Below are 23,524 nucleotides of genomic sequence, written 5' to 3'. Positions count from 1 at the left end.
GAAAGTGCAGGAGACATCGTGCCCTGCTTCCCAAAACACCCCAGTGTGCCAGGAGGGTCCCGGGGAGGGATTTCAGATTCACAGTGCTATTTATACGCAGAAACCGAATGACAACTATCTTCATTCCTGTCCTGACCTATTGCATGGCTTTGCTGAGTGATGAACGCTGGTAAAAGGCTACTCCAGCCCTCCAAAGCAGGCACCGTCAGGGAGCAAGGGGCGACCACTGCACTTCTCGAAGGCATCTGTGTGGATGCTCCCAAGCTGCAAGAGATCCGTGGGTTTGCTACGGCTGAGCCACAACACAGAGAGGAGCAAAGGCTAAAACCAGAGGGAACCAACTTCCAAGGGTGTTTTCTTCGCGGCACTCGGCTTTGCTAATGACAACGTTGCCTCTTGGATGTTTATTTCTGAGTTCTCTCCCTTACGCAGAGATTTTGGTGCAGTGACAAGCATCACCATCATCCAGACAGAAGTGCTGGCCTGTCTCTGGAATGAATGGAACTGCTGACAGGGGCATGGGCCATGTCCTGCCCCAGTGCTAGTGCCAGGGCTGTCTTGTCCTGCCCTGCAATGCTCAGAGTGGGTCTGCCATCCCCGTACCCCCTGCATGCTGCTGGCTCAAGGAGCCCTGGCTTCCACTATTGGCACTGCAGGGACTCAGGATCCATCCAGAGCACAACATGCTGTGCTGGCTAAGAATGACCTTCAGCCTCCTCCATGCTCCTGCAGCCAGAAACCAGGCATGTGCCATGAGTGTCACTGTCCCCTGAGCAGCACAGGGTCGAGGCAGCTGTCAGGAAGCAAGGCTGTGGGATCAGGGATGTCATGGCCCATCACGGCTGCAAGAAGGCCCTCTCGGGCCAGCAGAGGCTTTTCCAAACATCTCACCCACAGCTCCAATGCTCAGAACTGATGTTTGAAAGCTAAGCAAATAAACACCCAACAAACCAAATCTCCTGGAGGACGCCACATGTAAGCAAGTGAGCTCATCCCGAGGTGCACGGCCTCTCCCAGTGCAACGCAACTGGGGTGACAGAGAACCAAGAAAAAGAAAGAAAACAAAGAAAGAGGGAACAAACCAACCCTAATGCCCTGACACTGCCCAGTGCAAGGGCAGAGCCTTCGCCTGGCGCCTCACTGCCTTCGAGCTCCATCTGTCACCTTACAGAGGGGAGATCACCCAATCTTCCTTCTCCTTCCCGCCTGGGATGGTCCCACCTGCCCGTCCCAGGACCTTCCCACACCTTTGGTGCTTGGAGAAGTTCAAAAACCAAGAACAGCCCAAGGAAAGTAACAGCAACTTTGAACATTTTTCTGCAATTTCCTGCTCCAAGCCCAAGGCTGGAAGTCAGAATAAGGCAAAAATTAATGGCCTAAAACTTCCTTATTTTGTTCCATGACTAGCCAAATCTGTCTATTTTTATTAAAAAAAGCAACATAACCCCCCCAATGTATCTTTTTAAAAAAATACATATTATTAGATTGCCTTTTTTTTTTTTGTCTTTTTTTTCCCCTCTATAAAAATAACTTCAGGACTTTGATTGACAGAAGGTACCAATTGGTGGTCATTATTTTGTTAGGCTTTCAGTCATATATTTGTTTACTTCAGAAAAATAGTACCAAAAAACAATGGAATTCCTGGGGAAGTTAACAATGATCATGTTCACAAGTTTATTTTACATTCTGCTCTGTCTGGGATCACTTGGATCTACTATAGATTAAACAATATGGATAGCATCTACTATTTGAACTAGTTAATTTTTTTTAATCTTTACTCTAGGATTATATGAAATAAATTTGAGTGTTTTTATTATTAACTTTTTTTTTAATACCCATCAACACAAACCTTTTTTTTTTTCTTCTCATTTTTGGTTAAAAAACAAACAAACAAACAGAAAAAAAAATTCTTATTTTTAAATGCTTCTTTGAAAGGCAAGAGAGCAGAAGCATCACCCCGTCTTCCTGCTGCTTTGGGAGGGGGAGTGGGGCACGGGCTGCATTTGGGGTGTGAGGGCAACAGACTTGCCCCACTCCCCTGCCCACAGGGGAGATCATGGCTGCTCAACACATCCCTAAAGCAGCTCCTGGGACCAGATCCTGTGAAACACTTCAGGATGTGCTGGAGCCAAGCACATGCTGAAGCGCTTTCCTGGATTCAAGGAAGCTCAGAACCCAGCTGGGGGCACTCCCATTGCTCTGGCTGTCCCTGCAATCGATATCTCGCAGAAGCTGTGCCCACACTGGTTTGGGGGAGCACACGGGGTGGGTGACCTGTTCCCATCTAGGATGGGCTGGAGCCAGCCAGGAGCTCCATGTGAGCTCAGCCCCTGGCTGGTCAAAGCACCACAACAAGCCCACGGCTCTGGTCTGGCACAAGCTCCAAAGGAATGACCATGGATGTTCTTAAGCTCATGCCTGGCCTGAACACTGGGACCAAAGCCTCCTGTCACTGCAACCTGCCCAGCACAGAAAGAGACCGAGCCAAAGCCTAAAGGGAAGCCACTGACAGTGACCACCCAGTGGGTCTCCAGAGCCCCCCACGAGCACATCCAGCCGGGTGTCTGTGCCAGTAGTGGCCATCAGTCCTGCTCAGCAAGGCTGTGGAAAGGACCATAAATGCTCATATTACACTGGACTCCCTGCAACCAGACAAAGGACAAAACTCTGGCTCCCCCTGGGATGCCAGGCTGACAGTGCTGGCAACAAGGAGGTGGAGGGCAGGGAGCTGGGTAGTGCCAGCTTTGCCTTCCAAGCACCCAGCTCTCCACAAGCCCCTGTCCCAGGGAACCACAGCAGGGGCAAACTCTGTTCCCCAGCGCTCACCTGGGGGGGGTTGGACCCTGGGATGCTCAGGGTGCCCAGGAAGGGCTGTGCCACTGCAGGGCCAGGGCTTGCCACGGCCAGCACAGGGTGATGCCACCCAAAAACTGAACCAGAGCCAGCCCCGAGCCAAAGTCCACCCAGACCTTGACCCTTTCCAAGGGGACTCCCAGATGGAGCAGCCACAGGATGGGGGCACAGGCTTGGGTTTATAGTGGTTTATCTCTTCTACTTCTCTGCTTTTAATAACCTTTTTCTTCTCTTTTTTTTTTTTTGTTTTGTTTTTTTTTGGGGTTTTTTTGTTTCATTTTGTTTTTTGTTTAAATACATCCAACTGTGTTAATTTCTTATTTGTGGAAAGGGCTATCTGCACCATAACTATCACCTTTACATACACACACGCACACACGAAAAAGGAAACATATATTAAAAACACTTTTTAAGCAATACTCTGGATACAAATGTATTTTTTAACCTACATATATTCTAAACCTTCTAAACTTTTAAGGATCACTTTATCATAAAATAAAATATCCTTTTTTCTTATAATAAATTACCTAATAAAAAGTATTTTTATTAGCCCAGTTCCTTGCTACATTTACATGTAATAAATGCATTTATTAAAATAGAATATTAAATTATAAAGAAATGTTCTAATTTTAAAATCTTAATCTTTTTTTTCCCTCCTCTCTCTCTCTTTAAAAAACACCAGGAAATACATCAAAATAAACCCTTCAAACACCAAACAAAACAGGTTGGAGTATTTTGATTTCAGAGGTTAACAATATTAACAGTCTGAGCCTTTGTATGTATGAAGATTATTATTTTTTAAGAAAGAAAGAAAAGAGAAAAAAATAATAGATATCCCTCCAGCTGAAAAATATTTTCGCAAATGGGAGCTAGGACAAGATATTTTTATAGTATCTCCTCATTAACTATAAATCCAATTTTGGTTCCTTTTTCCTTTCTTTTGTTATGCATTATAATACACACTATTGTCTATATAATTTATGTCGATGAGGATGACATCACAGCATGATATTACTTTTCCCCTCCATTTCCCTCCGTTCTGTTTTGTCACCCTCTCCCCTGCACCGTCCCTTGTCCGGGAGTCTCTGTCCCCGCCGCAGCAGTCCGCAATCGCTGCCCGAGGACGCAGTTTTGGGCGACGCTGGACTCTGCCACCGTGCCCCCACAGCCCTGACACAGCTCGGCTCAGCACAGGTCACATCCACAAGGAAAGGTCACAGGGCGAGTCCCAAATCCAGCACAGCCCCCAAGCCCCGGCCCCTGTTTGCAGCCAGTGCCGAAATGGGCGGCAGTTTGGCAAAGTGTGGAAAGCCCAGCGCTGATCCGGGCGAGGACCGCGCTGGAACCCCTCTGTCCTCCGTAGGGCTGATCCTGCCTGGAGCCTCAGCACCTTACAGCGCACCTGTGCCCTCGCTGCTGCCAGCCCCGGCCTTTGGGCACTCAGTGCCACTGCCTGTGCCCTCGTGTTGCTGCCCCGCCAAAGACCACCACCACCGGCATTCACACGGCACGGCACGGCTCACCTCGGTCCCCACCCTGGCTCCATCACCCCCACGGGCTGAAGCAGAACTCCTCACTCCCCTGCCGGGCCGAGAGAAAACCAGCGGCTCTCCTTGGCACCCCTCGGGGGCCGCCTGTGTCCTGTCACTGTTCCCAGGAACCCACCCCGCTTTGGTGGGACGTGGCTTTGCAGGATGGAGGTCTCACGGACCAGGCTTCCCACAAGGGTCTTACTGCTCCTAATCCAGAGAGAGGAGGACCCGGTTTGGTGTGTTGGGTCCCAGTTCCACCTGCCTCCCTCCAGCTCAGGCACAAGTGGGGTGTCCCCATCGCTTCAGCACCCCGAGGGTGGTATCCCAAAAGCCTGGGAAGGATCATGGGGGCAGCTGAAGCCAGAGAGGTTCGGTCCAGCTGGTTCACGCTGCAAGAAGGGGTCACCAAGGGCATCCCAGTGGTGGGAGGGAAGGGAAGAAGTGCAAGGAACCGGCTCGGTGGGCACTGCAGAAAAGGGATGGGTGCAGGAGGAGGGGGGCTGTCTTTAGTTATCGTTATTGCTGGTGAATTAGACCAACACGTCATTTTTAGTCACCTATCAAGGAAGATACAAGTCAGAGCAAATAGTTAAGGTCATGGGCATTTTTCTTGTTTTTTGTTTTTATTTTTTTTTTTTTTAAGATTTTTATATATATATACATGTATTTAAAAAGAGAAAAAAAATTACGCAAATTTGCTGTTTAAGCCCCACAACCGGGCTCCTCATGGATGCCAACAGGCAGGGCCCGGGCTGCCCCTCTCTGGGTGCCCCATGGGGCCAGGGAGAGGCCCGAGCCCCCCGAGTTCCCTGCAGCCCCCACTCGAGGCAGAGGTAGCTCTCGGTGCATTTACAGCGCCTGTTTTTTCTTTCTTCCAAAGTTGCTACATCAAAATATGGAGTTGGTGGGGGGGTACAGTGGGAAGCAGAGGACAGGGAAAAATCAAAATAAAACAGGGGCCGAAATACTTCTATTAATTTTAAACTAGAACTGCTACATCAAGCTTTTTTTTAATATATATGTATATGTATATGTATATATATGTGTGTATATATATATATATATATATAAAGGTTATTGGAACTGGAGATTTTATTAAAGGCCAACTTGGAGACTTGAGTAGGAACCTCATCTGCAGAGAAGGGCAGCCTCCCCCAGGACAGCCCCACTCCGGTTCCCAACAGCAAGCATTGGACGTTTGTTTGGGTCATGATTCTTTTTTTTTTTTTTTTTTTTTTTTTATTTCTTTAAAAGAAAGGGTGTTTGTTTTGTTTTTTTTCTCTAACATTTTTTCAGCATGCAGGAGGCTTTTACATCGTTTTTGCGTGTTAAGGTGAGGGACGAGATCCAAGGAGCAGAGGTGAGCCCCCTGTACATTCCCCACTCCCCACTTCCTACAGTCAGTGCTAGAACAGGTCCCCCCACCCCAGGTCCCCATCAGGGGAATCTCCTTCCTCCCTCCCCACTCCCACCCACCTCTTCACAACCTGGCATCAAATAAAGACATTGATCAAGAACTTGCTCACATTACCACGAACAGACTCCACGCAGCCAAGAACGACTACTCACTCACTAACACAGTGGCGCAGGGCTGCTACCACCACCGCGTCCAGCTCAGCCCCTCCAGCACCAACACAAACATTTCTGAACGCCCCTCTGAAGGGTGGTTGATCCCCCCTACCTGCCCCCCGCCCCCCAGCGTGTGTTCCAACCATTCTCTCTACATCAGTGGGAGAATTTTGAGAAATCAATGGATAAAATATAACCCTGGGGTGGGAAGGGAAGGACATGATGGAGAAGGTGGCACTGGTGAGAGAAGAAGCAAGGTTTCCAGAGAACAGAAATGTCACTCTCTCCCTTCCCCTCCCTTCCCCTCCCTTCCCTTCCCTTCCCTTCCCTTCCCTTCCCTTCCCTTCCCTTCCCTTCCCTTCCCTTCCCTTCCCTTCCCTTCCCTTCCCTTCCCTTCCCTTCCCTTCCCTTCCCTTCCCTTCCCTTCCCGGGACCAAACTGAGGCCAGATTTTGAATGAGAACTGGGTCAGTTTTAAGAAGGATGAGGCCAGTGCTGGCTGGGACTCCAAAGCCTTTGCCGTGGCCATGGTGCCACGGGGAGGGACGGCTGTGCCTCAGACAATGGTGGGATATGGGGACCCTGGGAGTTCATCCAGAGCACCCCAGACCTCTACCACCCTACAGCCCACACCGGTGGGTCCAAAACTCGGCATCTTCCCCCAGGGAAGTGCTCACACCACAACCCAGTCCTGGTGTGAACGGCTGTGCCGCAGGGCCAGGACAACCACGTGGCCAGGGACTTCTTAGAGCTTTGGGGAGGAGGGGAGTACCAATTCTGCCTGACAGTGTTGTCCCATTAGGACAGTATTGTTACTTTTGTCTTTACTTTTTCCAAAACGTAAGCATCTACTAGAGCCTGGGAACATTGTCCACCCCTCCAATCTACCTCTTGCCCCTACGGAATATATTAGCGTTGATGCAAAACAGTGGAGGCATCCCATCATCCCACCATCATTTCAAACCCTCCAACTGGTATCTGAAGATCAAAAGTGGATATTTATCAGCTCAGAACACCAGCGCTACCTGCCCCAGCACAGTGAGCTCAGCCCCTTCAGTGACTGCAGCCACTGACCACGGCTGGCCTGAGCCCACTGAGCCAGGGCACAGACAACTGGGAGCAAGCAAACTGAGCAGAGGAGAGGATGTTCCCAGGAACATTATTACGATGAAAATAAAGTCTCCTGTAACTGAAGGTATAAAAAAATCTCAGACGATTTTTTGTTTGGGTTTGTTTGGGGTTTTTTCTGTTAGAACTGTCTCTGCCAAGTTGTGAAACTTGTTGGTTCAGTTCTAAATCAGGGTCCAGGATCTGTGAGCAGAAGTTGAGGGGTGGGAAATGGGGAAGCAGTGGTAGTGGGATAAAAATCATATGTATGGGTTTATATACACACATATATATATATATAGGTGCTTGATTAATTAAGTGCCTATATATATATATACACACATATATTCATAGCTGGGTGTACTGGTACTTAACAGGTCAATCCAACACATTTTAACCATCACAGCATTTTGGCATCCACAGACCAGCTGAACAAACCTGATGGAGTGAAGGTGCTGCCCTGCACCTTGCATGCGTTGGTACGGGAGCCAGATCTGAAGCCCATCATTTCCCACTTCCCAATGGTTTTAAAGTTTCTCATTTAACAAAACCAGGAGTCTTGAAATTATTAAAGGATGTTCAACAAGGCATTTTTTTTGTTTTGTTTCGTTCTGAAAAAAATATAATATATAAAAGTGGCCAACCTCAGGAAGATCCAGGAAAAGGACAGCTGAAGAGGTTTTGGTCCATAAAGAAATACTTTTTCTTCTTTTTTGTTTTTTTTCCCCCCACTTGGTTTGGGTAACAAAAGTTTTGGTCCAGTTTAAAAATGACGACAACAAAATTATCTCTATAAACTTGGGGTTTTTTTGCTCTCTGTTGGGATGCATGTTGGTTTCATATGGGCTCATTGCCTGTATTGCATGATCGTCTCTCTTAGGTTTTGGTGCAATAGGTATATTTTTTAAGAAAAGAAAAGTACAATGTTCTCTTGTGTGTGTGTGTGTAGCTGCAGCTGGCATCACTTGGAGAAAAGAATGAAGAGTGACCTATGGAAATGTGGAAGTCGATGCACTCCTCCCACGGATGGGAACTCAGGACTGCTTTGGAAATACCCTGTTAGTGACTCCTGATTGGACTGATGAACAAATCCCTGCTTGGATAAGGAAAAAAGAACAAAGTTCCAGACTCCACGGTGGCTCAGAATAACAAAATAAATGCTCGTCGCCTGGTGTGATCCCAATAGGTTCTTCCAAACCTTCTTCAGTTTCACTGGCGTCGTTTTTCTTTCTTCACCTTCTTCTTTTGATTTTCTTTTTTTTTTTTTTTTTGCGTGTTTTTGTTTGGTTTTTTTAGAAAAAAAGGAAAACAATAAAAGTTCTTTAGCTGTGATTTTTTTGTTTAAATCTTTGAGGTAATACAGTTGTGCCCTCATTCTAACAGGTTCCCAGAGGTTGATGGTTTCTTTCTTGTTCTTCTAAATCCCTGTCATCAGTTTTCCTTTCTTTCTGTTGTTTCTTTCTGAGCTCCCAGTTGGGCCAACAACCCTGGGGGGAAGAGTATGGGGGCTTCAGGCCAAGACAAAGGTTGAACGTGGCTGGAGAAAGGCTGGCAAGGCCCTCCCTGCATCCCTGCTCCCTCCCCAGTCAATCCAGGTGGCCTTGGCTTGGTCATCGGCAAGAAGTCCCAATCTCACCACAAAAAAAAACTGAACTAAACCACTTTGCTTGCAAGATCCGAGTGTGCGTACTGAGTACTTGCTTTGCAAAAGACATTGCAGGCTGGAGCATTGTTCGCCCTTCAAAATTTCTGGCTTTGCTATTCATTTTAATTTTATTATTCACTTATTTTTTTTTAAAAAATAACATACATTGCTTGTAAAATAATTTCTTTTCTTCTTCTTCTTCTTTAAATTAATTTATTCTTTCATTTTCTGTTCTTCAGATGTCATTATTATTATTATCATTATTATTATCATCATCATTTTTCTCTCATGGCCCCCCCCACTCTCCCTTCCTACCCCCACCCCCCCAATGCCCTGCTCTGTCTCTTTATGAAAATATTCTAATGGCCTGAGTGGCTGCCGCGTGGCAAACGGGGCACTCGGGATCAGTCCTCTCGCAGATCCTCACAGCACACTCCATGCAAAAGAGGTTGTGGCCACACGGCACCAGTGCGGCCGTGACCTCGCTCTCAAAGCACACCATGCACTCGCGGCTGCTGGCCACGGATGTCCGGGCAGCAGCAGGCGTTCCCAGCTTGGAAAACCCCTGGAGCGGCTCCCCCTGTGACCGCCTGGGCAGCCCAGAGAGGCTGGGCTCCGGGATGGAGGAGGACGGGGAGCGGTGGGAATTGGGATGGATGGTGCCTGTGCTGCTGGAGCGCTGCTGCTTCGAGAAGAGCACTGAGACAGGGTTGGTGTTCTCCTGCCCTGCCCACATCGGGGCCCCTGACTCCGGCACCCCGTAGTACAGATCCTGCTTGTTCACACCGTAGTTGGGGAAGAGGTAACCATAATTGAAGTCGTTTTGGTCATTCAGCCGAGGGGTCTCATAGACTGGGTCAACAGAGCAGTCACCGATGCAGCCCAGGCTGTTCTGCCGGAAGGTGGAGAGAGGCTTGCAGCCTGGTGCCGGTGTGTGGACCCGCCAGGCCTCTGAGTAGCGGTTCTCCATGCCAGAGTCAGGGCTGCTGGAGAGGAAGTCATTCTCATTGTTATACTCCAGAATCTTGCCTGTCCTCACCGCAATGTGTGTCTCGATCTCCTCCCGGGCACGTTCCACATTGCCCGGTGCACCGGTGATCTCAAAGACAGGGTCTCGGTCTCGGCTTGGCGTGATGATGTAGGTGTTGGTCTGCTGCTGGATCCGCTTGATGGTGGCTCCCTTGGGGCCCACCACCAGCCCCACCACGCGGTAGGGCACGCGCACGCGGATGGTGACCTGCCCCGGCAGGGTGGGCGCGCTGCCGAACGTGGTGCCGGCCTTGTTGCGAGAGGCCCTGATCATGGAGAAGTGCTCGGCTGCCGAGATGATCTCCCGCCGGGCCATGGCCACGTCCTCCCGCCGCCCTGTCACCATGAAGACCGGCTCCTCCCCCCGCACCGGGGTCTTGATGTAGGTGTTGGTCTTTGCCCGCAGAGCTTTGATCTTGCAGCCTTGGGAAGAGAGAGAAGAAGGCACAGCAGTTAATGAGGCAGTCCCACAGCTCGCCCTGCTCTGCAGGACACTGGGCTTTGTGGCCATAATCTCCTGTGCCACCTGGCAGCTGCTGCGCAGGACATGGAACAAGGGAAAGGCCCTATCCCCCTAACCCTGAGGGGAAATGACAGAGGGAGGTCCACCCTCACCTTTCCCAGAGACTCCCTCCCTCAGGAGCCCCACACTTCCTCATCACCCAAAACAGAGGATCACCCTTTGGTGGTGCACCTCACCACACCCTCCCCCCAAACTGCCTTCCCTCACCAGTCATCCCTAAGATCTCCCTTCCACACACCCCAAAACCATGGAGTAATGGAGGATCCACCCCAGGTGTCAGTGGTCTCTGGGATGAGGCCTGTCCCTAAGAGCTCCAGGATGGCCCCCCAGAGACAATGGTCATTCTTGGGCTCTGGGGACAGGGCTGATGCATGGGACAGCCTGGAGGTCACAGGAGAACGGGGGATGCTGGTTGCACAACCTAGATGACCAATGTGGAACCCCTTGTCCACCCTATGCTAGCTCCCAAGGGGAGTCACCTGCCATGACTCCAGAGAGACAGAGGATTTTGGTACTACTGAGGAGGTTTTGGGGTAAATGCAGCAAACTTGAGGGGGCCAAGTTTGGAGGGGAGTTGCAGAGATGCAGCAGTTTGGACCTCCCCACTGGCAGGACTGCAAACACCAGCAGAGCTAGATGGCCAGGGGTAGCAGGAGGCCAGGATTTGCTTCGGGGCTGAAACAGCAAGAAATTGGGCAGGGCTGCCCTCCTGTGAGCCTCACAACAGGCTGTGCAAAGACTCCTGCTCCAGGTGCTAAGACCCTCTCCCAGGATCACTGGCCAAGTGATGCTTTTGTGTACCAGTGTCAACGTCCCAGAGCCTATTGAGCCCATTCCTCAACTCCTAGAACCCACCAAGCCCACTCCTCGGCTCCTCAAAGCTCAGAAAACAGCCTTCTACTTTCCCAAAAAGGGAAAAAGACTTTCCAGTGTGTTTTGGCTTCCAAATGATCTTTTGGAGGGTCTTGATCCAGCTGTTTGGCTCCAGGTTCCCAGATGACACCAGAATGCCATCAAGCAACTAAGTGTTCTTACAGATGTGGCACAGTTCTCTAAACTACTCCTGGACCCCTCTTTGCTGCTGTCCTGCCCCTCAGACCCCTCTCTCAAAAAGCCACACTTGGTGCCCCAAGGCATTTCTGAAGCCTGGCACCGAGCTCCCGGGCAGGTTGGGGTTTCATCTGCAGGAGGTATGTTCTGAGCTCAGATCCCAAAGAAAATTTAAAACCTGTGATTCTTCAGTGCAGATGAAGTAAAGTGAGCACTTTGATGCAGTTTCCCAAATCCCCAAATCCAAACCAAATCCACATCCTGCCAATGTAGCCCATGAGTTACAACCCAGTTTGCACCATGAGGTACATTTGTGATGCTTTGCTGAGTAAAGTTTCCAAACAGCCCACGTGGAACAGTGGTCACCCAGGGGTGTGGATTTGGGTGTCTGACACAGGGCTCACAGAACCAGAGGATAAGGACACAGCATTGGGATCTCTGTGAGATCCCCCAGCACCTCCTACCCCACCTTCTCTCCCCAGAAAAGACAGTCTCCTGTACTTCCTCAGACTATCTGACACCAGCAGGTTTTCCCCCACACTCTCCACTGATATCACACTTCAACACACAAGGACCTGCAAATGATGCCTCTGCAACCATGAAATGCAGATTCCTCAGCTCCTGGGCTGGCACATTATTATTTATACACATCCTTAATAAATAACAGCATCTCTCAGGCTGGGAGCTCAGGGCTGCCACTCATCCACAGCTCCTCTTGTGAGACACAGGCTGGTGACACCAGGGTGTTCACTGGAATGCAGCGATCCCACTACCCTGCATCACTGGCAAGAACCGAAGCCCAGACACGCGGCGATGGAAACAGCCTCGTGCCACTAGAGCTGACAGGAACGACTCCCTGGGCTCACAGGCATTGCAGCAGCCTCTGCATCCAGCAGTGCCCAGCGTGGAGCACACTCAGCCCAGCCAGCCACGCTCGGGCACCGGCACTGCACGGGCACTGGGCACAGCCCTGGTACACATGGCCCCGGCACAGCCATGAACACACAGCCCCTCCGAGGGTCTTGGCAGCAGCGTGGGACAGCCCTGGTAAATCACAACTTCACTGTCGACTCACAGTGTGACTTTTAACTCCTCAGAGCTACTTCAGCTTCCGGAGCCTCATTTCCCATTTCTGGAGCAGGAATAGCTGTCTCCTGCCTTGTTGCTTCCACAAAATTTCCTCTTAACATGCCACATCACAGTGCTGCTGCACTAAACCCATCCCTGAAACAGAAATTTCACGTTCCTGGGGAATGGAAATGCCAGATCTGGCACAAAGAAGGATCTGGGAAAATCCCCAAATCCAAACCAAATCCACATCCTGCCAATGTAGCTCATGAGTTACTCCCCAGTTTGCACCATGAGGTACATTTGTGGTGCTTTGCTGAGTAAAGTTTCCAAACAGCCCACGTGGAACAATGGTCACCCAGGGGTGTGCTATTAATTCCCAGGAAACTCAAAGGACAGCACCTCACGGAGCCAGGCACAACTCAACTGTAGGATAAACCCACACAGCCAAAATCCATAACAAAGGTTCATCCCAAGGAGAGCTGGGTAAAACCATGAGAGGTCACCTATGTCCTCTGGCATCCCTTGACAGGGTGGGCTGTCCCTGACCCACCGCTGGCAGACATTTCCCTGCCCCTCTCCTGTGCCGCTCACTCCAAAGAGGGAGATTCCATCTTAGGAAGATTAACCGAGATGCCACCATTTCCCCAGGGATATCACCCGAGCATCACATGGAAAGACAGGAGTGTTAGCGGCAAGCATCAAGCTGAAACTACCTCCCCATGCATCACCCCAGGCTGCAGGAGCTCCATCAAATTCCGCAGTGACCCGCACTCTGCCTCTGGAGCGCAAGGCTCGCTCTCCTGTGCAGAAAAGACCTCGGGCAGGCGTGTGGCACGGCTGGGATCGGGCACTGCGTTGTTCTGAGCTGTGGGACAATGACGGCATGTGGGGGAGAGGGATCTGAGCCCGACACGACAGGAAACAATCGCTGAGCTGACAGGGAGGGTCAGGCAGGCAGAGCAGTGACAAAGGACGGGGGCTCCATGCTGGGGACAGATGGAAGGGAACAGTGGCAAGGAATACACATGAATGAGGGCAAATGTAAGCACGTTACATGAGCTGCAGGAGTGGGAGGGAGTTAGGGATGGAGCAAAGGTGACAGAAATTGAAGGAGAAGCACACTCTGATCCCTTCAAGGGAGGAGGAGAGCGAGGTGTGTAGAGGCAAAGCCCAAAACACCCCAAAACAGCCAAAGGAAGAAGGGCAAGGAGAGAGGACGGCGAGAGGGAGGGGAAGGAGGATGGGAAGGGACAAAAGGACGCGTGGTGCAGTCGGTGGAGTGAGAAGGGGGGGAGGAGGGAGGGTCTCTGTGCAGGCCTGCAGACGGGAAAGCCAGCTTTGTGGAGACAGACAGATGGGAATCCTGTGCTTAAAAACAGGAGAAAATCACCTCCTAGGAAATTAGACCAACTCCAGCCAGCCCAGCAGCCCAGTGGGCTCAGCGACCCCAACCTCCAGCAGCTCTAAACTGATACAGAGAAGGGCCAAAGCATCAACAGCCTGAATCCAGAGACCTCCACAACTTCCAGGGGCACTGCACTGGTTTATATCAGCTAAAACCAGGCTGGGCTTAAACATGATGTATCCAGTTCCAAGGCTCTGAGCCCATCTCAGGCCCATTCCTGACTCTGCTTTGCACACTAAAAAGGAGCTGAGCCTTCTTTGAGATCACCCTCTTTTTGAGGGAGCACAGCTGGATAAGGATGTGGCCCATGACATACCACCCAGATGGGCAGCACACCCTGACGTTCTCACTCCAAACAAAATTTGTTCTGCATGGGGCGTTTTTCTGACTCTTTTCCTTTGTGTATAACTGAAATTTGAAAACACCGTGTAACAAAGCATTTTACTAGGGGGATTATTCAAAGGGGAGAGGGGTGGAAGGGAGGGAATTGTCTAGCAGGTGATGTCAAAACGAAGCTAAGGGAAGAAAAGGAGCCATGAAAGCTGTACTAATACATAACTTGGTGTATGTTCTCCTCATTACGGCAGCACACAGACATCAGTGTGTCGATCCCTGGAAGACCCCTGCCACTTAGATTTTTATATTAAACAGAGAATTAAGCCCTTTCTCATTGTGTTTCCACAGCCTACCTTCTATTATCCTGGGTTTTGCCAATAATGCAGATCCTGAAGCATTTCATGAACGAGGCTGTAAACTCAGTTCCTCCGCTCATCCTTTTTTCTCTTTAATTTCACTGATTACCAATTGACTCAAAGTAGACGTGTTTGCAAATTACCTGAGTACATCACAAACATTCCCACACAGGACCAAACCCTGGAGGAGTGGAGAGCCTCTGGTGCCCAGACCAGGCAGTTAACTGGAGTTAATCCACAGAGCAGCCATCTCTGGCTGAAAACATATAAATAAATTGAGTCTAGACATCATTGCCAAGATGATGGCAATGATGACTCTCCTGGTGGGAGTCAGGGGGAGACCTGGATGCACAGCCACCTTCTCATCTCTACTTACCCCTGCATCAGGGCAACAAATCCATCAAAATTAACAGAGAAGGCTCTAGGAGCTTGGTTCATCTCTCCAGCAAAGGCAGCTGCTCACAAGGGACACCAGGGTGCTGGATACATCTGATCTGTTGTTTCTTGGCACAAACCCATCCCAAATGTTCCCATTCAGAGCAGCCCCAAACCAATGTGCTTTCACAGGATCTCAGGAGGGTTTACACCAAGGCTTCCAGGTGCTGCTCCATCAGTGGGCAGAGGACAGATCAGTGCATGGAATGGATCTGCCCAGCACACCACCATGGTGACAATGCCATCAGGACAGTGCAATGGCAAACAAACCTGTGCCTGTGGAGTAGATCCCTCAAATAATTTCACTTTGGTGTATGTAAATTCAGAGCCAGACCTGCTGATGACCTTCTTGGTGCTGCCACAAGGCCAAATCCTGCACAGGTATATTCTGCTAGTGATGCAGTCTACAGACTCCCATCTGGCATCAACTGGCACCTCCAGCCCAGGAGCATGACCCTGACCCTGGAAGCACCAGAGGAGCTGTAGCAGCTGGGAGCAAACAGCTCCGGAGCCAATCCTAAGGTGGATCTTTTTGTTTCATTGACTGTGTTGCGGTTTCATTTTGGAAAACACACCTCACAAATCACCCCAGGTCCTGATATTTCTTGTTTTCATCAGATACAAAATAATCTCTACGGACAAAAGCTTTTTAGCCCTCTGCTCATTTATCCCAAGGCACCGTTACACCGCACAGATAAAATTGACACCCGTAAATACCCCACGCAGTCCATTCTGGCAGTGCTAGTGGGGTGCAAGAGGGTCTAAGGGCAAATTAGAACTTGGTCTTTTATTTCTATTGTAGTCATAAAATTGAAGAGGATCATAAAATAAACAACCCTCAGCTACCTCAGGTAAGGTGGGGCATTCTTTTCCTCGTTAACATGAAAGCCTTGTTAAAAGACAAGCACACAAAGAACCTCACAAATAAACCCTCCTGACGGCCTGTGGGATAAGGTTTTGCTGCATTGAAAACCTGATGAAAGTGGTGTCAAAAAACACAAATGCACACAAAAGGACCACAACCAACCAACTAAATGCACCGAGGGTTTATTGTCCTGATGATGCAAGTTGTGTTTACAAGAAGGGGAAAAACACCACCCAACACACCATGCCAGGAAAATCAGCGACTGCCTTGCTCCAGTGCAGCGATTTTACGCTTTTTCACATTGTGATGAAAGTTGTTTACGACAAAAAAAAAAAAAAAAAAATAGGAAAAGTAAAAAAAAAAGCCCACCAAAACACCCAACAGAAACAGCCCCAGTGCGCAGACAATCAGTGCCTTGTGCGGCGGAGGGAAGTTGGAAGTGGCAGCCCCCAGCCGTGCATGGCGAGCAGAGGAGTGGGTGTGCCCGCACGGCACGATCCTGCCGCGGCCCCGGCACAGGCGCGGCGCTGGAGCCGAGCGGAGCCGGGCAGTGCCGGGGGAAGAAGCGGGCCGTGGGGACGCGGGGAGGGGGCTGCCAGACAAAGGCGGGGGCCCCCACCCAATGGCAGCACGCGTTCCCACTGCCCTAGATTCCGGGCGGCTGCGCTGCGGTTCACTCGGTCAGCATCCAGCCGCCCGATCCGATGCGCGGGGGAGCGTGCGTCTCCCTAGAAAATTCCCTTTGTCTCTCTCCCAGACCCGTTTTCTCCTCCCACCTCCAGTTCAAACAGCACAAAGTCGATCCCGTTCCGCACTTTTCCCTTGTGTAAATTCAGACCGATTCTCATTAACACTTTCGAACAACCCGACACCGACTGCAATATCTGTCTCCCTTTAAGGCCCATCCCGCGCTGCCGGAGCAGCGTACAGAGCCCACCAGATAGCGTGGCTTTTGCTCCAAGATTTCAGTGAAGCAAGGAGACAAGAAGACTGCCCCCCCGCGCTGCTCCTGGATGCTGTACATACATCCACCTCCACAGGGTGGGTGGGGGAGCTGCTACCATCAGACTTCCTCAATGGAAAAGGCCTCCTTGGACTATTTTTAAATGCTGAAAGCATTGGAGCATGTTTGGAGCTACACAAAGAGCCCAATCACCTGGGCTTAGTGGGGCCTCTCGTTATTTGACTTCACCTTGCCAAGAAAGAGCAATTTATGTTAAGATCCTCTCTCACGTAATCTCATTCCTGGTGACAACAGGCTGGTTGGAGCAGGCTGGGAGGTGCTGCATCAAAGGGTGTCTGTGAGTACAGGTGACAATGGATGCTACTACTGTGATGAGACCAAGAACCCTCAGAAGGACCAAAAATCCTTAGTCCAAAAAATCCTTAAAGGGAAAGTCTCATCTGAGAGTGGGCGCAGCATGAAGCCAAACCAACCTCACACCTTTTCTCAACACCTGCACACACCAGACACACAAAGAACCAGCACCATGTCTCCCTAACCACATCTGGCCTTAAATGTGCCCTGCGTTCCACCAACAGCAGCCCAGTTTGTCTATGGGAGCGGGCAGAAAAGCTGGATACTAACCTTGATCTGGCTGATCCACACCCACCTCGGGTCACTGGACCCAGTGTCACACCTGGACACCGCAGTGACTGAGGACTTCTGCCCATTTCTAATTTCACAGTCCGCACAACCAAAACACGACGCCCTTCAGACACTCTCCATTCCTCCCAGCACCTCTCCCATCTCACCTCACCTCCCTCGATGTCCCACCATCTCCTCAAAAACCTACTGCAAACCCTTCCAGTGCTTTGTCTTTACAATTTCATCGGCATGGCTGTGAGAACCAGCACAGTCATGGACAGGCTACTGCAGGCAGGACAAACACAAGAGCCACCAAAGCACCCTGGACTGGCTCCAGAACCAGTGCTCCAGGGAGCGCTGCCCAGGCCATGGCACACACCAGGAGGTTTGGTCACCCAACTCAGCCCAGGTGGAGTTCACACACATGCCAGGGGAAGGGGGGATGACCTGCAGGAGCCCTGACTCAGGCATAGACTCAGCCGTGCCCCTCACCCTCACAGCAAGAGAATAGGCATGGAGGTTATGGCTCCACCTCCAGCCAGGTAAAGAGTGTCACTACCAACCATGCCCAGCGATCATAGTCAAAGGGATTCTTGTGACTTAATCCCCTCACTCTTCCTTTTCCAGCTTCTGTCCTCTGGTTTGCAAAGCAGCCCTTGGCACATCCCACCAGCCACCCAGCTCTTTGCCATGGATCCTGGGGCACCAGATGGAGGAGCCTGTCAGGCCAGTTCCCATCAATCCCCATTTCCAGAGCCCACCATTTTATCCCAGCCAGTCCCCCATCCCAGGCAGCTCGTGGCCATGCTGCTGGAGACGCACTGCTCAAATTCAGCGCACAAACCAGCCCCAGCACAAACCAGAGCAAGGTTTCCAGCAGGCGATTGGCTCCGCGAGGGCACGTTCACAGCTCCTGGGGAAAGCAGGAGCTGTCAAGCTCAGGTTGAGTTCCTGCAGCATCTCTTGCTTGGAGTGGAGCCACCCCTTCTGCCACAGTTACATCTCTTCACAAACCACCCTTACACACACTCCAGTAAAAATATATTGGGCTTGAGCCTTATTTACACTTAAGTGCCTTTTCACTTCTTTGGCAAAGTGAGGGGTAGCCTGATGGCAGGTGGAATTCCCATGGCCAAGTGCGTGCACCAGGGCCCCTATGCCCAGATCTAGGCCTCTCATATCCACCCCTGTCTGTGAGGAACACTTTCATAGATGATTGATACTATTATAAAATAATCTGAAGGGATAGTGCATTTCTGCAGAAAATAGTAAGTTGAAGAAAAAGCTAAACCCTGTTACCATGTAAAGCTGTGAAATAATTTTTATTTCATTACTACTTTTTTCCCCCCTCCCTTTTTCAAGACGTTCATCACCCTGTTCACAGGTACCAAATAAATAATTGTTTTCCTAGAAAACCATCCACCACAGGTGCAGTACTACCAAGGGGTGACAAGCTGCAGTTTCTGGGATTCCTGCTCAAGCATCCATGAGAGTCCAGGATTCAATCCCTCTGGGAGCCCTACACCAAACTCTAGACCGTCTAAATCTGGTTTTCTCCACAAAAACAAGGCATTAGAGACAGTGGAGACATTTCTACAGGCCTTCAGAAACAAGTGTGGGCCATGATCTCTGCTGGAGTGAAGAGCTGTAGCTACAAGGGTCTGTGCTGAAGGAATCCCCAGCACAGGATCCATCCCACCCACCTATGGGGCACAGGCTACAGCATCTGCCCCACCAGCCAGAGGAGCTCAGTCACAGCCTCATCCCCACAGCTCCAGCACACTGACATTCCAGTTTCCCAGATGTGGGAAAACCCTCACACACACAAAAAATGGTGGAAAAAATCCAGGTCTCCACGTTTCTCTCCATCGCTCTGGACACAGCAGGCACGTGCTGCATTCTGAGCACATCGGAACACACCCCCTTCTCAGGAGTCTGGGGCAGCAGTGAGATCCTGGAAGAAAACAGCCTGGCACATTTTCCCTCGGTTCCGCCTGCCGAATCCTCTTTCCCAACTTTATTAAACAAAGGGGGCCTGATTCTCCATGGCCTCACACCCACCAGTGCAGAGTTGGTGCTAAGCCCCGCCGTGTCTGCCCGCATTCCACTCCCGGCAATGTAAAGGCAGCATAGGGAGGATCAGAATCCGGGCCAGTGGGATCTCCTGGGCCAGACCTTCACCCCTTCCTGCCCACCTCCCGGGGACCCCTATTTCAGTGTTGACACCAGAGCGAGAGATGTTTCCTCCGCTGCAGATGCCCCGAGTTTTGGGGAGGTCAGCACATACCAGGACTCCTGCCCACTCTCCAGCCCAGTGTGGGAACTGGACCCTTGCTCCACGGGTGGGAGCAAGCAGAGCCTCTGCAGGCCCCATTGTTCCAACCACACGCCCTAGCGTCAGAGATCCCCAGCAAGGAGCCGTTTGTGTCCCTCTCTCTGTGGCTTCCCCTTGCCCACCTCAGCCCTTCTCGGGACACTGGGGGTCATCACCCCCCGGGTCCAACCACAAACCCCCTGCTCAGGGACCTTCGATCCCAACCCACAGGGAGCCTTCGACCCACAGGGGAGCATCTGCCCATGGAGCCGCAGGCTCTGCCCATTGCACTTCCAGAGCACCAAGTTACTTGTTCAGAAAGAAAGAAAGAAAGAAAGAAAGAAAGAAAGAAAAAGAGAAAGAAAAAACCGAACACTTAGCCGCACTATTTTTTTTTTTGCTCTGTAGCACAAAACTTCTCTCGGCAGCGCCGTGCCCAGGCTCCCGCAGTGCCCACGGGCGGCGCGGGGCCCCGCACCGCGCACCCGGGAGTGGCGAGGGTGGGCGAGGGGTGACTTAAGAGTGGGTGTGGTACGGACATAAATATATATATATATATATATATATATATATATATATATATATATATACACACACACATAATTTTTTAAAGCCCTCCTCCATTCCACCTCGCTCCGAAAGGAGCCGTGAGAAGAACAAAAGCATCACTGTGGCGGTGCGCGGGCAGCGGCTGCGGGGGGGCCCACGCGGGACGGCGGGTCCCACTCCCGGTCCCCCGCTCCCAGCGGTGGCAGGAGGAGCTCGGCTGCCACCCGCTCACCGGCCGCTCGGACCGCGCCCGGCACCACCACACCCCCTCCGCCCGGCCAACAAAGGGGGACTCCGAGCGCGGGGCCGGGCTCAGCCCGCACCCCCCGCCCTTCCCCCGCCTCATTCCCAGTTTTTTGGGTTTTTTTTTTTAAGGAGAGCACGGTGGAGATCGGCTCTCCGGCAGAACCGGGTAGCGGCGCGTGGGGCTCCGGTGCCGGCAGCCGGACAAGCCCCCGCGGCATTCCCACAGACCCCCCATCCCGCCCTTCCCAAAATCCGCCGTGCCGGGAGCGCAGTCACCCGCCCAGAGCCCGGGAGCCCCGGGCTTTGTCCCCCGGCGGGGCCGAGCGGTCCCGGACACGAACAATGGGCGGGCGGGAGCGGCGGAGGCGGCGGCGGGGCCCCCCGGCCGCGGGGGAGTGTCCCGAGGCTGGCGACCGGTGACACCGCGGGGGTGTCACCGGGGGGGACCGGGGGTCCGGCACTCACCTTGCCGTCCCACGATCTCGGCCACGTGCTCGGAGCTGGGCACCGGGACGCACTCGGTGGTGTTGGAGCTGCTCTTGAGCCGCAGCTCGGCCTCCTTGTAGAGCGCGCACAACTTGGGCTCCGCCGCCCCGGCGCTGGGCGCCGCCGAGCCCTTCGGGGCCGCCGGGGGCGGCGGCGGCGGCGGCGGCGGCGGCTGCTGCGGCGGTGGCGGCGGCGGGGGCTGCTGCGGCGGCGGCGGCGGCGGGTTATTGTTGTTGTTGTTGCTGTCCTCCACCAGCACCACGGCCGAGGAGGAGGAGGAGGAGGAAGGCTCGCCTAGCCCCAGCAGGCAGAGCTGGTCCAGGGCGAGCTGCAGCGCCCGGTCATCCTCAAGCAGCGCTCTGTCTTTGCCGCTCCCACCGAAACAGCCTAAATCGCCGAAACCCCCGTTCCTTTCCATTATCCCTGGGACTACCAGGCTAGGCATGGCTAACAAAGGCTTGGGAGGGGGCTGGGGGCTGGGGGGGGGGGGGCGAGAGGAGGGGAGGGGGGGGGACACAAAGAGCTCGGGAGGGAGAAGGGAAAAAAAAAGGCAGAGGGAGAGAACGAGAGAGAGAAAAGGACCCTCCGCCCCCCGCCCCCCGCCTGGCCAAGCCCCTTTCCCGTGTAACCCGAGCCCCTCGCCCGCCGCCTCCACCGCGGTCCCCCCGCCGACGCCCCCGCCCCCGGCCGCCGCCGCCGGGGGGTGCGGGGGGTGCGGGGGGCGCGGAGCGGAGCGCGGCCCCGCGGGGGGAAACTCTTTTGTTTGAAGGCGGCTGGGCGCTGCGGGAGCGGCCCGGCCCGCGGGCTGATGGGGGATGTAGTCCGGCCGCGGCACACCCCCGCCCGGGGCGGCGGGGACCGGGGCGGCGGGACCGGAGGTGGCGGGACCGGAGGTGGCGGGGGCAGGCGATACGGGGAGGGGCACCCGTTGTGACAAGGGGAGGGAGATACGGGGACCCACGGTGGTACGGGTAGATGTGGGATGTAGGGGGGACCGGTGAAAGGGATACAGGGGCCCCACCGTGACACGAGTGGAGAGACTGCACGGGCACCCACGGTGACATGGGTGGAGCGTGATGTGCGGGACCGCCTGGGACACGGAGGGGAGGTTACTGTGGGGACACACATTGTGCAGTGTGTGGAGGGACTGTAGGGCTCACACAGTGTCACGGGTGTAGGGGCTGCAGGGGCACCACGCGGTGCCATCAGAGGAAGGGGATGCAGGAGGATCCACCGTGTCACCGGTGAAGGGACTGCAGAGGGACATGCGGGTGGGGGGTATCTGCTGTGACACGGGTTAGGGAGGCGCGAGGAGACCAGCCGTTCAACAAACTGGTGGAGGGGACTGCATGGGAAGCCGCTGTGACACGGATGGAGGATGATGCAAGGGGATCAGCCATGCCACGGGTGGAAGGGACTGTGCAATGTGTGGAGCAAGCTGCAGTGGGATTCTCCGTGTCACATGTGGAGGGATATCCTTGGGGACCCACCATGCAACGGGTGGGTGGAGGGAGCTGCATGGGGACCCACTGAGACACAGGTGTAGGGGCTGCATGGAGACCCACTCTGGGTTCCATGAGAGGCTCACTGTGCACACACTTGGCATAGAAGGATCACAGGAAAGAAGGGTCTGTGAGGGGACCCACGGGGTGTACTCAGCATGGAAGGGTCATGAGTGGAAGGGGTCAGTGTGGGGACCCACCATATGGAGGGGTCATGGGTGAAGGAGGGTTTGTGTAGGGACCTGTTCTTGCCCACATGAGGGGTGCTGCAGAGATGTCCAGGGTTGGGATCCATCCAGAGATCCACAGGCACAACAAGGATCCCTGGGACAAGCGGTGGCTTCACAGGGACACCTCAGGGTGGAACTGCTTGGGTACAGGCTAGCAGGGCACTAGGGTCAGCGGGATGAATGTTGGGACAATGAGGGCAGGAACCTCCTCCCATGGACAAGGAGCACACTGCTTCATCTTTGTGCAGGAGGATACGGCCTTCCAAAAGGGTTCCCCATGAACATGAGGACAACAGTCTTGCAATGGGAAGACCCCTGACACAGCCACAAGCATTTGAGGGACACTACTGCATGTCCACCATTATGGAAATGATGGAAAACAAGAAGGGAAAGCCCCCCAGCCCCCAAGGCCTTGTAGTGGCTCCAGCCACAGCGAGCCTTGGTGAGGCTGCTGGGGCTCAGCTCCCCACCCTTGGCTCCGTGCCCTAGCAAAGCCCCTTTCTGCAGACTGGGAATGCTGGGGGGTGGGCCGTGGGACAGCCCTGCTCCCTGAGCTGGCCTTTCTCATTGAAATGAGGAGGATTCAGCGTGGAGGGAAGAAGCATTGACAAGAAGCATTGACAATCGCTCCCCAGCTCCCAGGCAGCAGGGCTGGGCGGTGAGTGTGTGAGCGCGCCGTTCTCCCCTCGCGCCTTTCTTCCCCTTGAATCAAACCAGATGTCTCCCATGAAATGAGACTGCTGGAGCTCATACTGGAGAGGGACAATGCAGAGGGATGTGAGGCTCACGCGGAGCCACATCGCGCTGCAGCTCTGGCAAAGGCAACGGCTGCGG

At 52.8% G+C, this 23,524-nt stretch overlaps 2 protein-coding genes across 2 annotated transcripts in view; one reads left to right on the top strand and one right to left on the bottom strand.

Annotated features, from left to right (window-relative positions):
- The window catches only part of RAB25 (RAB25, member RAS oncogene family), a 71,891-nt gene that overhangs the window by 13,366 nt on the left and 35,001 nt on the right, over nt 1-23,524 (top strand). The gene's annotated exons all lie outside the window — the stretch shown is intronic.
- MEX3A (mex-3 RNA binding family member A) lies at nt 9,043-21,666 on the bottom strand. The gene is made up of 2 exons (XM_066337975.1): nt 20,938-21,666; nt 9,043-10,157 (listed from the first exon to the last, which is right to left on the bottom strand). The coding sequence occupies exons 1-2, from the start codon at nt 21,401-21,403 to the stop codon at nt 9,052-9,054; spliced, it is 1,572 nt and encodes a 523-aa protein (XP_066194072.1). The 5' UTR covers nt 21,404-21,666; the 3' UTR covers nt 9,043-9,051.

The sequence above is a fragment of the Sylvia atricapilla genome, chromosome 30 (assembly GCF_009819655.1).
Source record: "Sylvia atricapilla isolate bSylAtr1 chromosome 30, bSylAtr1.pri, whole genome shotgun sequence".
NCBI classification, from domain to species: domain Eukaryota; kingdom Metazoa; phylum Chordata; class Aves; order Passeriformes; family Sylviidae; genus Sylvia; species Sylvia atricapilla.
Note: the sequence above shows the minus strand (reverse complement) of the source record. Positions and strands in the feature narration are given on the sequence as shown.

Bases quoted from the DNA above. Each gene is read 5' to 3' on its own strand.
- MEX3A (XM_066337975.1), bottom strand. From the start codon at position 21,403: ATGCCTAGCCTGGTAGTCCCAGGGATAATGGAAAGGAACGGGGGTTTC. The intron at 10,158-20,937 runs GTGAGTGCCGGA...TCTCTTCCCAAG, and splicing joins CGAGATCGTGGGACGGCAAG to GCTGCAAGATCAAAGCTCTG.